This window comes from Chroicocephalus ridibundus, chromosome 5 (genome assembly GCF_963924245.1).
Source record: "Chroicocephalus ridibundus chromosome 5, bChrRid1.1, whole genome shotgun sequence".
Classification (NCBI taxonomy): domain Eukaryota; kingdom Metazoa; phylum Chordata; class Aves; order Charadriiformes; family Laridae; genus Chroicocephalus; species Chroicocephalus ridibundus.
In genome coordinates, this window is record NC_086288.1 from 7,004,807 (window position 1) to 7,020,076 (window position 15,270).

The window sequence follows — 15,270 nt, forward strand, 5'->3', positions numbered from 1 at the left end:
CTGCAAGACTGCACCGTTTTCATCCTATACTATGATTCTTTTAAGCAGAATGGACTCATCGAGTGGTATTCTATAAATTTCACTGCTTATTGGCATGTTTGGCTTGATCCACAGTACAAACGGAGAGTCCACAGTCTGCCTTGGGATTACCTTTGTAAGCATAGCACTCATATTTTGACGAGTATTTTCGTGTTTTTCCTCATGATCTGCTTTTTGAAAAGCAATTATTGCCTTGGATTTGCGGCAGCACGGAATGCCATGCTTGAATTCAAGGAGCTTACCTGGTGATTTTGTCCAAACAGAATGATTTGTAGCTACAGCTACAAGGTGAGCTACAGGCTCAGCAAAAGCAGCTTCATGAGCACAAGCCATGCAGACACAAGCTGGGCTTTATTGACTTTAAAGCAACAGAACTATATTCAGAGTAGATCAAATCGCTGGTGTTTTCTTAGTTTGAGGTGTTGTTGGGGAAGAAGAGATTAGTGAGTTGTTCCTAAGCTGTCTTCAGTTACTATCGACGCTGGTTTGGTTTAATTCCGGTAATTGTCTATTTCCTGGCATTTTTTCATACTGATTGTGTCATTTTTTGCAACAGTGTTGCAAACTGAGTCAAAATGTTAATAAAGACATCTCTGCTTTCCTAGGAATTGGTTGCATTGAAACTGACAAGATCATTTCAGGTGGCTTGTGTACCACAGTTTGGACTTGTTATATGTATTTGGCACTACACACATATATGTGTGTGTGTGTGTGTGTATATATATATATATATATATGTATATATTTGACTACCAAAGTTTCCATAAGAAAAGGGTGAGGTGTAGAGAATGAGACTGTGTATTTACCCCATAGCCCAGCAGGCTGGAAAAGGTCAATGAAAAGTGCGCTCTCAGTCATGTTCAAGGAGCCAAGCTAAAAAGAGTTTCAAAAGACTGTAGCCCTGTGAAAACGGAAGGGAGCAGGTGGAGAGGTACAAATAGCCAAGAGAGAAGAGAGAGCTGCCGAGCAAAAAGGCAGCTTAACATCCTTGTGCTGGAATCCAGCGGGTTTGGGAACAGGTCTGGGCTTCCTCCCTGCCACCAGCAGAAGGGAGGGAATTGGCCTGGGGAGGCAAAAGGGTCTCGTGTCCCTAGAGCAGCTATATACATCCCAGACTTTGCAGCACAAATAGCACTTTGTTATTCCGTGTCACACAGGTGGATGACAGGAGGACTGTTAGGCAAATTTTGACCACAGCAGGACACCACAGGTGGCAGCCAGCCCCCTAGAGGGAAAACCTAACGACAACCTAATATTGTTGTTGAATGGATCACGTTGAGAGACTCCGAACAGTAAGTTTAACTCCCCAAGAGAATGTGGGATGGGCATGGTTTTTGGAAAGGCACCTGCCAAGGGAATAGGAAGCAAACAAGTTGCACTGCAAGTTTCTATATGTGACTTGTAAACTGGTTTATGCCCAGTACCCATTCCAGCCTCGGGCTGTCTGCTCAGCTTAACATCCAGGTGCAGCATTTAGCATTTGTACACTGAACTACTTCACAAATAGGAGTAGATTGCATTTCACCTAAAAGTAATGAAATTGTCTAATTGGTCAGGAGTTTGTTGTCGGCAGTATGAGCAGGAGAACTTAAAAGGCAGATTTTGCCTTTTGCAGTTTTCTGGCTTTGGCAAGCTGGGAGCGACACGGTTTATTATTTACTTTTAGATATCCCGAGCTGCTGGCTGCTAGGCTGTTACATCCATGTAGGAGTGTCAACATGAACTTGTTTCTCACATGGAGCTTCACTGGTCTCGCAGCCAGGACACTGCGTTAGACAGATACCAGCCCATTCCAGCATAATCACTTTTATGCATCAAGGCAACTTTGTTTAAATCCACCTTCATGCCTGAGTGAACAGATTGTTGAATAATGAGGAATCACCTCTGTAACCGTAGAGAAAAATCCTAATCAGCCTCTCCAGTAATACTGAAATCCGGAGTTCTTGCTTTCACCGTACAAATAACATTAAATTTACATAGCACAGACCCTGCTGGGCATGCAGTGATGTGAATGGCATAACAATTTAGAGATTATAGCAAAAGCGCACTGCAGGTCTTTGTAGAAACCTTGGTTGAGCGTTCAGCAAGGTGATGCAATCAGGAGGACTATATGCGTTGTCTGTGGGATTCAAGCGCAGCGTGTTTAATTAAAAAAAAAAAAAATTGTTCTTAATTTGAGAGACTTCTCAGGGTTAGCCTGTTTGAAACACGTTGATCATTGTATTAGAGAATCTATTCTGGTGTAGGTTAAGTGGCTTTCTAGTGAATATCTTAATCCAATACCACAGTTAATCTTCTCGGACAATGTGTGTATAAATACACTCAAATGGCAGTGACTGTTGGACAGGTGCTTTTTAAGTTGGCAGTATCTCGCTATTTGAAGGGCTTGCATTAATGGGGAAAAGAATTGTAAACAGCTTGAAATAATATGTTTTGCTTTGACTTCAGTGATTTCTGAAGATCAGCTTCTATTTCAACAGTACCTCTGTCTATTAGGTACATTGTTCACTTAAATTTATTGTTAGAAAAGCTAAGTGCAAAAAAATGTAATTAAGGTACCGAACCATTAGTTCCAGCACAATTTTACCTTTTCAGTTGTTACTGACTGAAACCCACACAAATGTTGTGTGTGCTCAGGGGTGATGGCATGGAGTGAACTTCAGAGCTTTCTGTTTATACACAGTAAGAACAGTCATAATAGGCAGTAGAATTATTTGTTAGAGTGAAGCAGTAGCCCCTAAAATGAAATGAGCCTCGTGTTAATATTTATTTTTCAGCCCAGGGCATGCTGACTAGGTTCTCTTTTCCTTTTAAGCTCATGTAGTAAGTTAAGTCCCATATTAGTTTCCTGTTGAGAGAATTGAGGACTAGTGTGTGCCCGTCTGCCTGTGTTTAATACCATCGAAGAGGCATCAGCCCCCTGCGGAGTTGTCAGCTCCGTCCGTCAGGAGAGGATGGAGCTGACATAAGAACACAAAAACTCCGCCTTGGCGATGCACTCATTTGCCTTAGTCTCCCTCTTCACCCTCTCCTTGATGCCCCCCCCCCCAAGATTTTCTTTTGCTATTTGGTGGCTATGCCTGCACAAACAGGCACCCCAGCCCACTCTCAGTGGACTCGTTTCACGGAGCAGCTGGTGCTGAAGTCCCAATAACGCCTTTTCACACTTGATCTTTGCAGCAGCTCTAGTATTGTCCCACCAACTGGATGTCCGTTAACCATTAGATGCAGGAGGTAAGCCTCTGAGGCTCATCTCCCAGTCCCTCACCAAAACCCATTCTATTTCACATACTCACGACTGCTCCGCTGTGCAAAGCAGGAAAGAATTAGCAGAGACAATTAGATCGGCGATGGGCTTTTGAAGTAAACGTTCCAAACCAAAGCGTTAAGTTCTGCACTTCCAGAACTACAAAACTGTGCTCTTCAGACTAAGTTGACTCTAGGGAAGTGATATTTGTAAGCTAGAGCTAGGTTCCTCACCATGGAAAGAGGAGCTTGCTGAAGTAGCAGCGTGTACTTGTAACCAAAAATAGGAAAAGCAGAGCAGCTTTCTGCTTCTCTCATATATAAAAATATCAACTGGTTGAAGCTGGAAGTATTCTACTTTATCTGGCTTACCAGAAGGCCACAATTTAAAATAAGTTTGGGGTGAAAAGCCTAGTCTTGAAAAAAAACAACTAACCAAACATACAAATTTAAGCTTAGTAGTTGCCTACAATACTGTGGTATTGTTCCTAGCTAGGAAGAATATACCACCTAACTCGGTTTCAGAAACAATCCTATTCCCTAGTCCAGGTTTTTGTAAAGCCTGATCCCACCCCGACAAAGTAATTCATTAAGCCCAGACAGCCCTTTCTGACCTTTGCTCTCCTCTCAGCAGGATGATCTGACCGAAAACCTGTCTGGTGCTGCCTGGATAGTAGGGGGTAGAGAATGACGTGCTTTTGGGTTAACACTTTGTTATTCCAAAGAGCACCAGCCACTTTTCAGGAATTCTTTAGCACTAAGATCGCAGGTAGGTAACTCGCTTCCATCACAAGTTACTAAAATGAGTCAGTTTGCTGGTCAAGTTGTAACGGACTGTCAGTCTGAAAGTGTTTATTGTTTATTAATACATAAGTTAGAACACTTAAGTTGCTACTACAGTGTAGGTAACCACACTTCCTAGCGTGCTTCAAAAGCCCTAAGCAGTCGGTACAAAGATGCATCCCCTAGCCCCACTCAAAGCAACGCAAACTCACGTCCAGGGTCCAGATCTCCCCGGACAGGCAGCTGTTTGGAATGCTGCTCGTGCCTTCATAGCCTACCTTGCACACCTTCAGAACACGTTTGAAGTTCATTTTTCAGGTGGCCAAATGATTTCCTGAAGGGCATGGCAGAGATCTGCTGCGCACGCAGTTTCACCAGGTTTGACAAGGAATTTGGAGAGCCCTGCGTTTGAGGAGGTCTCCTGCCGAAGAAGGGGTAAAGTTTAGGGGCTCTGTGATTAAGCAGGTTTGCCATCAGATAAGCGGCTTCCAAAATCCCATTAATGGTGTCCCCACCACCGATGAACAATTTTATCTTCGTGTTCAGTCACCAGGGTCCTATTACCGCATTCTTCCCAACGTCTGACCTTCCCGTTCTCCACCAAGATAAATTTCCACTCCACTTTGGTGTCTACTGGCAAACTAATGGATTCGGACCAGAAGCCATCCTTGTCGTACTTGAGGGGAACGTAGCTGTGCCACTGGCCAAGACACTCGTGGTCACCAGTAACACCAATCAGCTGAGCGTCAGAGTGGGTGATGTAGTGTACGCGGAAAGTCACGTGGATATTTTGAAACATGGGGGGCACAGCCGCAACTCTCTTTGCTCTCGAGTCCCCATCGGGGCAGTCTCCTTGTTCCCATTCCTTGCTGTCGGGGTCTTCCATGCTGCCGTTCTTGCCAGCCTCCTCCCAGGCCAGGTGCTCCGAAAGAACTTCCCATTCTTCATGGTCCATGCTCTCAGCTGGCTGACCCGGCTGCTCCTCGCTTCTGCCCTTACAAACACCATCAGAGGCTCCTGCCAAGTTCATCACGCACCATCCATCACTTGCCTGTCCCATCGGGCCTCTCAACTTGCCTGCCTGGCTGCCGTGCCCATCGGCTGGATGCTCCCTGGTGTCGGTGGCACCCTGCTTCGGGAGCAGCTGCTCCATCTCCAGAGGTTTGTCTGAGTCTCGGCTGCTTGAAACATGGTTAAGCTCTTTCCTTGGAACAGCCGCCAGATCCTCTCCTGCCTTCCGAGGGCTGGCCACGGCAGCAGCCTTGGTCTCCAGCAGCGCTTGCTCGCCGGTCGCCTCTAAAAACGACATTATTCAAACAGGAATGGTTTAAACAAGGCAGATAAGCCCAGCGGCAGCAAACCCAAGCCCTCACTTGCAGGCTCGGGCAGACCCAGACACACCGAACGCCCCGCACCACCCCGCCCGGTACCTGTGGCCGCCGCCGCTTCGCCCCTCGCCTGCGGGGACCCCTCGCCGCCTCCCTCCTCGCCTCGCCCGTCACCGTACCACAGCCAGGCGACCAGGGCGGCCAGCAGCCCCACCACCAGCGCCGGCCACAGCCCCGGCCACAGCCAGCCCCAGCCGCGGGCCTCGGCGGGGAGGGAGGCGGCGGCGGCCGGCGGGAAGCGCGGCGGGGCGGCGGGCTGCCGCAGCACGGGAGGGCCGCGGTCGCGGGCCATGGCCGAGCGCTGGCAGCAGAGCCACCGCCGTCCCCGTCCTTCCCCCTCCCCGCCGCCGCCACCACCACGCCCGGAGCCGCTTTAAGGCAGGTCCCGGCCCCGGGGAGGAGCCGCCGCCGGGGCGGGAGGGGGCTCCCCATGGCGCCTGGCTGGTCAGAGTTAAAAGGCAGAGAAGAGGCAGGTCAGAGTTAAAAAAGTCGCAAGTTAGGCGAGAAAAAGTTGAAAGGCTTGCTTTCTCTTCCCTCCACATCCCCTCCTCTTTGCCGTTTCTCCCTTCTCTGTCCTCATTTTGTCTCTGCACAAGGTCGCTGCGCTGCAAGTGTTTTGAACCACAGATAATGCAAAAATGAAGGGAGGTGACATGCAAAAGTTGAGAACCGAATGCTGGAGTTTCTTAACTATTTTTGTATGAAAGCAAGCATTGGAGCTGTAGTAACTGCGGAGGTTTATGAAGTTTCATCCCAGCAGAACCAGTGGGCTTAGATTTATATGCTCTAACAGGTGTGCTGAGGGTGACTCATTTGCTTGTACTTTTAATGCTTGTGCTGATGAAAGTCCAGACTTTCTCTGGTATCCCTGAGAAGTGAGATGAATTTACTACTAATTTTGTAACTTCTGCATCATACTCTAATGACTATAATTGGATTTCTTAACATTGTTCTGCTCTCCTGTCTTCCGTATTATGCTCAGGAAGCTTGTTTGGACTACCGGGACCTCAGAGTCCATTAGCGCGGAGGGTATTTGATGTTTATTTTAATTTACCCTCATTTTACTACCTGAGTTTCCTTTTGAAGAGATGATGTCAAATTCTGTTTCAAAATTAAAAGGTTATACAGATAAATCTTACTAGGAAACAAAGAAATTTAGTAAATGTAGCTTATGACTTTGTATTTTGAATTGGTAATTCTGGAGTGACAAACTGAAAATGTTTATCAGTGTAGACTATTAACACCAAAGATTAACACCAGAGAAGGAGTTAGGGTAGGCAGTTCCACTCATTTTTGACTACTGTCTTTTTTCAATCCATTCTTTTTATCTGAACAAAGGTGTTGTCATTACTTGATTTCCAAAGCCCACTGATGAGATTTTATCCGCCATCTCATTAGAAAAGAGAATGGCTAAGTGGATGTCCCAATAAGTCTATTTCCAGTGTGTGAACTTCTTAATCTTCCAGTGTCATTTAGAGCAGTGCTACCTCAGCTTAACAGGACAGTAAATGTCATTCGAATTTATAGAAGCACAAGTGTGCAGTCTCCCTGACTGATGTAGTGCACAGTGGCCTGTGCGAATACACAGAGTTCATGATCTAAATATTTTTCCTTTCTTTGCTTATCACAGTAGCTAAGCCACCTTCTCTGAAGCCCTCCTCCAACAAAGTGCTGAGCTTGTGCTTAAGTAAAAATATCTATTTTGGTACTTTGATGTGTGGGATGCGTTCAGGCATGTGCTAAACATGCCCCGCTCAGATCTTCCGCTCAATAATACAGTGAAAGAGAAGAGCTGAGAATCTAGGACCTGCCTGGGCACTTTCGCAGTGACTGTGGCTTTGGGTGCACTCTCTTTTACCACTGTTGATGCTTCAAGGTGCAGCTTAGCGTTGCCACTTAAAACAGACACTTGACTGTAATGGGTTGTGTTAACTACTGAAATTCTTTGCATAGTATATGATATTTTCGTTTACTTCTAATCCTTTTTTGTCATCTTCAAAACAGAGACAGTCCCATGCTCTGTATTTGTACACCACCTTGCTCAGCCGGGATTATCAATTAAGGCACCTACACGCTGCTGTTCTTTAGGTAGTATGTGTGTACTGCAATTTAAGATTCCTAGTCATCTCCCTGAAGCAGAGCAGACAAAAATCATCAATTATTGTATGATTACGCTAAAAGAGCATCCTTCTGCCAGCCCTCAGCACAGATGAAGAGGCAGTGTTCGGAGCTGCTAACCCCAGTATTTTTTTCCTAAATACGTTTGATGAAACGCTTAGGAAGGAAAAGACAACAAACTAACACATGTAGAAGTGATTATAACAGAAATCCTGAAGGAACAGTTTATTTTGAAGACACAAAAATGCACACGATGAAAGACAGGGCGCTGCTTTAACGAGCAAGAAAAGAGCAAAGGTCTCCTCTGGTTCTATTAATCTTCATGCTCATACGTGTCTCTTCTGTTGCCAGACACTTTTTCATCCAGTATCTGCAGAAGAAACTAAAGCAAAGAACAGATTGCTTTGAGTGAGTACTCAGAGAGTAATTGTTGTTGCTAGTAACGCATTTGAATGACTACAAAAAGAGGGAGTCACAAAGGACCCACCAGAGACAAGTTTGCTGCACAGCCAGTCGGGGAAGGACAGTTTTGTAACGCAGATTCCAGCGCAAGTCCTCCATGGTCCCCAGAGGGTATGTGCTATTTTTGCCCAGTCGCTTCCGGGGGCCATCAGCATCCACTGATGCAAATGCACTTTGAGTGCTGTGGGCTCCTAGACCAGGGCCGTCCTTGCAATCATCTGCTGCGGAACAGCCACAGTGTGGAGGTGAGGGAGGTTTTTGTGAGCAAGTAATCAATGATTATGATCGCAGTGGCTGCATGGGGGTGGCCAGACCTTAAAAGGCTTCATAATTTGCAAACCTCCTGGTAGGATTGCACTTTAATCCAGCATAAATCCACACTGTTGCAGAAAAGTTGTCTGACCCTTCGGCTCCCCTGTCCTCACTTTGTGCAGGCCTTCGCTTTCATCCAGCTGATCCAGTTGAAAATTAATGCAGAAAATTTTTAAAAAATGTTTTTTTTCGTCCACACAAATACTTGTGCCAACAGAGGGGAGAAAGCAGGAATGGGTGGCTAAAGGAAAGGCACACCTTTCCCTTTCAGAGGCAATGTGGATTTATGCTGCACGTAACTAGTTTTAGGTGGCTCGGTTAGGATTGTGACAATGACACCCTGTCCCAGTAGCAGTGAATTTGTGCTTTGGAACTCCTTTTAGCATGTCTATAATTTATTTTCTATTTCCCTTTTTAAAAACAGGGTTCTTGGTGAATAGTAAGGCTGAAATTCCGGAGTCACTGATCACTGATCAAGTGTCAGAAGCAGAGATGCTGAACAGAAGTGAGAAGAGTCATGGCCCAAGAGCTCACAGGATGCTGAGGACTGAGGTTCCTGTTCAGAAGCAAATGCAGAGACCATTGCAGACGGTAACTTACCCCTGGTTTTTGGTAGCCCTTCCTCTCTGGGAATTCCTGAAATGCTCACATCCCATAGAACATGGAGACCTCTGCCTCCTAAGAGAACCTCCAAAGCAGATTAACAGAAATGCTTCAAAACGTACCTTGTAGTTTTTTAAAGCTTTCATTTGAACCAAACAAAGCAACAGTACAATAAAGGGGCAAGGAAACAGTTTCTCGAAGTCTCAGGGACACTACCGGTTCTCTTTCTAATTAATTCAAAATTTTAGTTTGTTCATGCGGTTGTTTCTGATGTGGCATTAGGTTGGGAGTTAGCGTTCTGTGAACACCGAGGCTTTGTTGCACCATTGTTTATTCAGTAAATGTGATAGCAGTTGCTGGACTCTATTTTGAAAAGCTACATGTGACTTTGCAGAACTACGAGCCAGCTGACTAGCCTAAGATCAGGAGCCTCAGACCTGCCCCCTTTTCACATTTCAAAAGCAAAACAGTAGGGTGGGTATTTACTATTACAATTCTGCAAACAACTCTACAGCCGTAGCTGTTTTTAGGAAGTCCTGTCCCTTGTGCGCTATCTCAAATGAACTTTCTGAATTTTATTCTGCAGGCTGTGCCATCTAGCGTGGTGACAGGGAATCTCAGCTGCAGCTTAAGAGCGAGTGAGGAAGGTCCCGCTGAATCAGACCCGTGGTGCGTCTATCCCGCTATTCTGGCTCTGACAGTGGCGGTAGGGGATGCTATTTAGGCAGCGCTTTCGAGCCTGGATCCTGGCCAGGATCCACCTGGATTCGTGGTACCCACAGCTGCTGTATTAGGGATGTTGGAGAGTATTGCTCTTATACAAGCCTTGTGTGTGCACAGTACTTCTTCCAGTTTTACTTTTATAACAGAACAAAATGGAAACATGAACAAGCACGAAAGAAAGAATGCAAGTTAAGGAGCCCTGTTATTCCCTGTGGCAGTACTGTCGGGGCACCTGGAAGTTCCACAGCCAACTTGAGAATGAGAGTGTGGCAGGGGAAGCTCTATGGAGGTTTGCAGAGAGCTCTCCCTGAGCGTAAGGACAGCGTGCGTAAGAAGCCCCGTGGTGTTTTTATGAAGCTCTGTTGAGGAGGGAAAGGAGAACAGGTCACAGGTGAGGCTGGAAGCAGGTAGCGGCTTTCTGATAATAGGAGCTGTCGGTGTTTGCTCATGGCCAGGCCTTACACTGTGGATTCTCGCTGTCCCAGAGTGAAAAACCAAGCCTGTTTCTTTCGGAAGTTCGCTTACATTTTGATTTTTCCATGTTTTAGGGTCAAGGTATCAGGCGCCGTATCTGCTCTTAACAACTTTGGGCTGGCGTGATTCCTGAAAAATATAGAATAAATGTGCAGTAACTCTCTCTTAATCATATTTCCTATTGATGGAGTAGACACCAAATACTAGTGCTGCGTTAAGTGTGCTTTGGTAGTTACCCCTTGCAGTAGCAGTAAAGTATAATCATGTTCAGCACCATTGATTCTTTCAGTGTGAAGAATACCTGATAGAAGACTTCTGTCCTGTCTGCTATTCTTGTTTTCTAACCCGACCATTTGCTAGTGAGTTGTTTTTTCATTTGCAGCCAAAGGAGTAGACAATTTAACTGGAAATGGTCAGATTTGCCTGGGAATATATCTCTGTAGTAAAAGAGGATGCACAGTAGAGTGGAGAAGGCAGGGAGGGGATATAGCGGGAAGGGAGAAGCACAGATGGAGCTGTGGAAGCAAGAAAAAGTAAGGTGTTTTGTTCGTCTCTTCTTCCTGTCCCCAGTGAGAAGATGTGCCCAAAGGCAGAGCTAAAAGGAGAGGGGAAAAGGAACTACATCATTTCATAGATATCTTAACCGTAGATCACAAAGCTTAGTCTAGAGTAGCTTTCCCTAGAAGCCAGGTTAAAATCTAAAATTCAAGACTCAGCTGCCATGGGGGTTTTTTTGGCAGTTGCTTGACACTTTCTGCGTTGGGTCCCCACCCAACCAGGTAGAAAAATGGGAGGGGCAAAGTATTCATATACTTCGGACCTGCATCACACTCCGGGAAGAAACCGTAACCCTGACTGCCTTTCTCTACCATCCTCTTCCTTTATTGATTGCGGGTAGCTCGTCTGTGAACGCTGAAGGCTCTTCTCCGTGCAACATTTCACGGGAGCCAGCAGGGGGCACGTGAGGAGTGTGTCTGACAGTAAAAGCTCTTCATTTCCAGACAGTGAAGAGAGGGTTTCTCTCACTTGCTATTAGCTTTTCCATACCTTCTGTCCTAGATTGGTGACCAAGAAGTTGCTTTCTGCAGTAGGACACTGAAGAATGTAGGGAGAGCAGAGAAGCAGGCAGATTAGAACCGATGGGAGTGCCGTCCTCAGAACCGGTCTTCAGAGCGGTTAATAATGAGGATACCTCAGATCCAGACCTGCTTTACATTATCAGCCCTTAAAATCTGGAAGGCAGCCAGGGAAGAGTGGGGAAAGTTGTTTCTCATAGTGAATCAGCGTGTGAGTCCATGTGGCTTACGGTCACGGTGAAGGGAAGTCAGGCATCATCAGAGCCTTTCCTTGTGTCCAAGGAATCAAAGGCACTAGGCTGAAAGGGACCTCAGGAGCCCAGTTTCGGGCTGGTGTCTGCAGGCTGCTGGTGGCCTGGAGGTCATCCACGAATGCATTTATTTTTAACTTCCTCCCCTCCGACACCCACATGGATGGCAAATGTGTTTCTGCCTGTCAGCAGGCACAGGTTCGCAACTGCTGCCAGTTACAAATTTGAATGTTTATAATTCTAATAGTAAAATCAAAGTATTGTAAGACAGTAAAGCTTAGATATCTCTTAAGGGCTTTGTTCTCCATAGCCACCAAAGTAATTGTAAAATACAAGAGGGTCTGTGGATTCTCCTCAAAAAAACTTTTTACCTTAACAATCAAGAAGCGCTGGTCTGTTTTACCCTTCTGCCATAAGACAACATCAATCTGCCGACGAATGTGTAAGCCGATCTTGAAAGACAGAAAAGCCAGAGCCTTCAGGACGATGTATTTCATTATTTAACTGTCCTTTCTGTTAGAAAATCATTGCTAGTTTTTAATCTAAATCTGTCTGCTCCCCCTGAACTCGCTTACTTGTCCCAAAGAAACATGGGAAGCAAAGTATCTCCCGTTTCTTTTTATCACCCTTGTACTTGGTTGGACCTTCTCATGCATGTCCTCAGTTATCTCTTACCTGTTTTAGAAACTCAGTTTGCTCCATCTTGGCATGTTGGTCATCGGCGTGTAATCATCCCTGTAGCTCTCCCCTTTTTCTTTTGAATTTGTTTACATCTTTCTTAAAGAACAGTAACCAAACCTGGACGCAGACATCACCCCCAGAGGTGGTCTTACCCAGACTGAGCAGCACAGGGGGTTATCTCATGTTCGTCTTTATTCTTATGACAGGATACTTCCTTTTGGTTTTTGCACAACCAGGACGTTGCTGACATTGACAATCTACTAAAATCCCCATGTCGTTCCCTGGCTGAACTCCTGCCTAGCCAGTTGTTCCTCACTCTGTATTTGCACAGCTGAGAAGTTCTGCTCGGGAGAAGTCATTTGGCTCTGCTTTTTTCACTTATTTTCCAGGTTTTGTCCAACATGTCGGGGTCATTTTGAATCCACTTGAAGCCCTTCAACACCTTTGTAGTGTTTTCTAACTGTGTGTCATCTGCAAATTGAATAGATTCTTCGGAAGTACGTAGGTTTTCAATTAATTTTCAAGGAAACAGTTTGTGATTCTGAGTTTGTTCTACTGTTTTTCCATATTATAATGCATTTCATCCTCGTTTAGCTGACTCAAAACATCTAACAGGTCTAATGCTGTTCTTTCCTACTTACCCATAGTAATCTGACTTGAAATTCCTTCTTGAGGTAGAGCTTATTGCTTGCCCAGGCCACTCTCTTCCTGCATTTCCTGTGCTTTCTCTGAACTCGTGTACTGTGCCAGTAATATCAAGGAATGACACCTTTCCCTAAATCCCGTTTCCTTGTACATTTGTTTTCTGTGAGCCATTTTTTGCTATTTTTTTCCAGTTTATTGGTCACTCTCTTTGAAAGTCGTGCTTTCTGTTTTGCTGTTCTCCGTTCTCCTTTTCCGTAGCTGGTACAGTTGCATTTCCTATGCCCTTTCATGATTGGTGCCTGATGCTTTTTACCTTCCTCCTAGCTTAGAAGCAAATCCCTTCTAAGGATTTGAAGGAGGAGGGAGAAAAGACCAAGATACTGCGAGGCAGAGAAAAGAAACACCGAACCACTGGAAATCTCCTCTTGGAGCCCAGTAGAAAGGGATCGGAGTTGCAGATCTATAGATCTTGCTCAATTGAGTATTTCCCTGTGCACAATATTTTAATCTCTGCACTCTTTCGAGATAATGTGAAATGCCCCCAAATGCCTTTTTTCTTCTGTGGAAGTTCTGCGTGCGGCAGAGTAGCAGGGCCAGTGTACTGTACAGAAACAGGCTGAAACAATAATAGGACATTATTCTGTTATGTGACGTTATTTTGCAAGTGATGGGGAGCAGCACAGAGCCCAAAGCATAAAACATCGTATAATACATTTGCCTAAATTCTGTGAAATGTTAAGTGTCTCAAGCTCATCTCAGGGTTCGCTGAAGTTGTGGTACCCAGTAGCTCGTAGAAATTGAATCGTAAATAAAACGTTCCAGCAAATTCATGCTGCTAGACTGTCATAGTTGTCTAATGTCGTAGAGACATTATGCTTTGACTTCCATGTAGATTCTTTACGTTGTCAGGCCCATAGAAAAATGCAGCATAAAAGACATCCAAATATTTATTTCAAAACAACTTTTAACAGAGAAATTTATCAAAGTTCAAAGTCTGAAGAGCACTGAGAAGACAAATACAAGCTCGAGTTTTGTGATAAAAAAAAAAAAAAAAAGGAGATCTGTGTTTGTAGCTGGCCGGTATTATCTTCTAAGTTGGAGACAGAAAACAGTTGATTCTGAGAAAATACCAGAAGTGCGTTTTGAGCTCCTGGGAAAGAACAGCTTTTGAGAGGACACTCAGCAGGGAGCTGCTGTAGAGTGTGGTATCGTTTTACCCTCTTTCTTACAGTGCATTACCTGTGTTGGCAAGCTTTACAGGCAAATTACTTTTTTCAGCTGGAGCATCCCACGTGTATTCTCTTAGCCTAGCTGTGATGTTTATTTACTGTGGTGAAATGAAGCTTTTTGTCATAATTGAAGGAGCCTTTAAAGCCATGCCACTGGTGTCATCAGCAGGCTCATAGAAATATGGCTTTTATATAGCGTCTTAAATATTCCCTTGGATTCAGTGCCAGGCATAACAATCTGCATTTCTAAAGAAAGATTTTGTTAAGCTTCGTCTGAAGTTTATCTAAATGAAGTATCCCATGAGCCAAGGACACGTAGGGGAGTGGAACAGAAATAAGTCACAGAGTGCTCCGGGTGAGCTTGCTTTCTTTTGCCGAGCGCTTTTCTCACCCCCAGCCTGGCTATATATTCTTCTACATTTCTTCATGTATCACTGAGCGCAAGTATTTCATTCTCAGGAGGTTAAGGTATTTTTCGTCTTCAGCAGATGGCCAAACCTTTATAGAATTTCTGAATATGGGTGTTCGTGCCCCCTTTGTTTAGATGATGCTTTCCTGAAAGCTGCAAGCGATTAGATCGTTTTATAAATCACATGATCCAATTCAAAATGAAGCTCTCAATTGCCTGAATTTGCCTTTTTTTTTCTTCTGTGCTTGCCTTGCTGCTTACCGCACTCTACAGCTCTCTTGGGAAAGGATTGTCCCAAATGGTCTATAAGCTCTGGTGGTAGCCCGACCAGGCTTGATTACAGATCTGGTATCACAGAGTTGCATGGGAGTATCTTCATTGAAATACAGTTTTGCTGACATCAAATCTGCACACCCTATTCTGAAACTGTTCCCGCAAGTTCCTCTTTCCTGAGTTAAATGTTTGAAGGAGGAGGTCATTTGTCCCTTAGTCATGTGCTGCTTTGGTCTGATGACAGGAGAAAGCATGAAGTCCTTTCTCACCCACTCATGTTAGAGGAAAAGGCGAGACATGAGACAGTAATTTGTGCTTAATAAGGCAGCACTTGATGCAGTGACACCATCTTAAGACCCCGGTCACATGCTAGAACCAACCAGGGGTGTGATTTTTTTTTGCTTCCCCAAAGTATTCCCTGCTTTTCCCTGACTGCGGTGTCAAGCGATACAGCTCACCTATACAAGGTATTGCAGACTGCGCTGAAGGTCCAGCTTAATGGTTCCCATCCTAGGGACCAGCGCTACTTTTGGCTACAAGATATTAAATACTCAAAAT

The 15,270-nt window shown here is 45.0% G+C and overlaps 2 protein-coding genes across 2 annotated transcripts in view; one reads left to right on the plus strand and one right to left on the minus strand.

Moving 5' to 3' along the window:
* Nucleotides 1-7,950, plus strand: part of CCDC158 (coiled-coil domain containing 158) — a 33,583-nt gene extending 25,633 nt beyond the window's left edge. Inside the window, exon 21 of the mRNA XM_063336164.1 lies at nucleotides 7,926-7,950. The gene's annotated coding sequence lies outside the window, so the exon portion shown is untranslated. The remainder of the gene's footprint in view (nucleotides 1-7,925) is intronic.
* On the minus strand, nucleotides 4,093-5,812 carry STBD1 (starch binding domain 1). Its single transcript, XM_063335926.1, has 2 exons — nucleotides 5,499-5,812; nucleotides 4,093-5,364 (listed from the first exon to the last, which is right to left on the minus strand). The coding sequence occupies exons 1-2, from the start codon at nucleotides 5,746-5,748 to the stop codon at nucleotides 4,568-4,570; spliced, it is 1,047 nt and encodes a 348-aa protein (XP_063191996.1). The 5' UTR covers nucleotides 5,749-5,812; the 3' UTR covers nucleotides 4,093-4,567.
* Nucleotides 7,951-15,270: the final 7,320 nt, after the last annotated feature.

What these genes read in the sequence shown, in the direction of transcription:
- STBD1 (XM_063335926.1), bottom strand. Translation starts at nt 5,748, where the DNA reads ATGGCCCGCGACCGCGGCCCTCCCGTGCTGCGGCAGCCCGCCGCCCCG. An exon ending in CGAAGCGGCGGCGGCCACAG is followed by an intron (nt 5,365 to 5,498) that starts GTACCGGGCGGG and finishes TGTCGTTTTTAG; the next exon opens with AGGCGACCGGCGAGCAAGCG.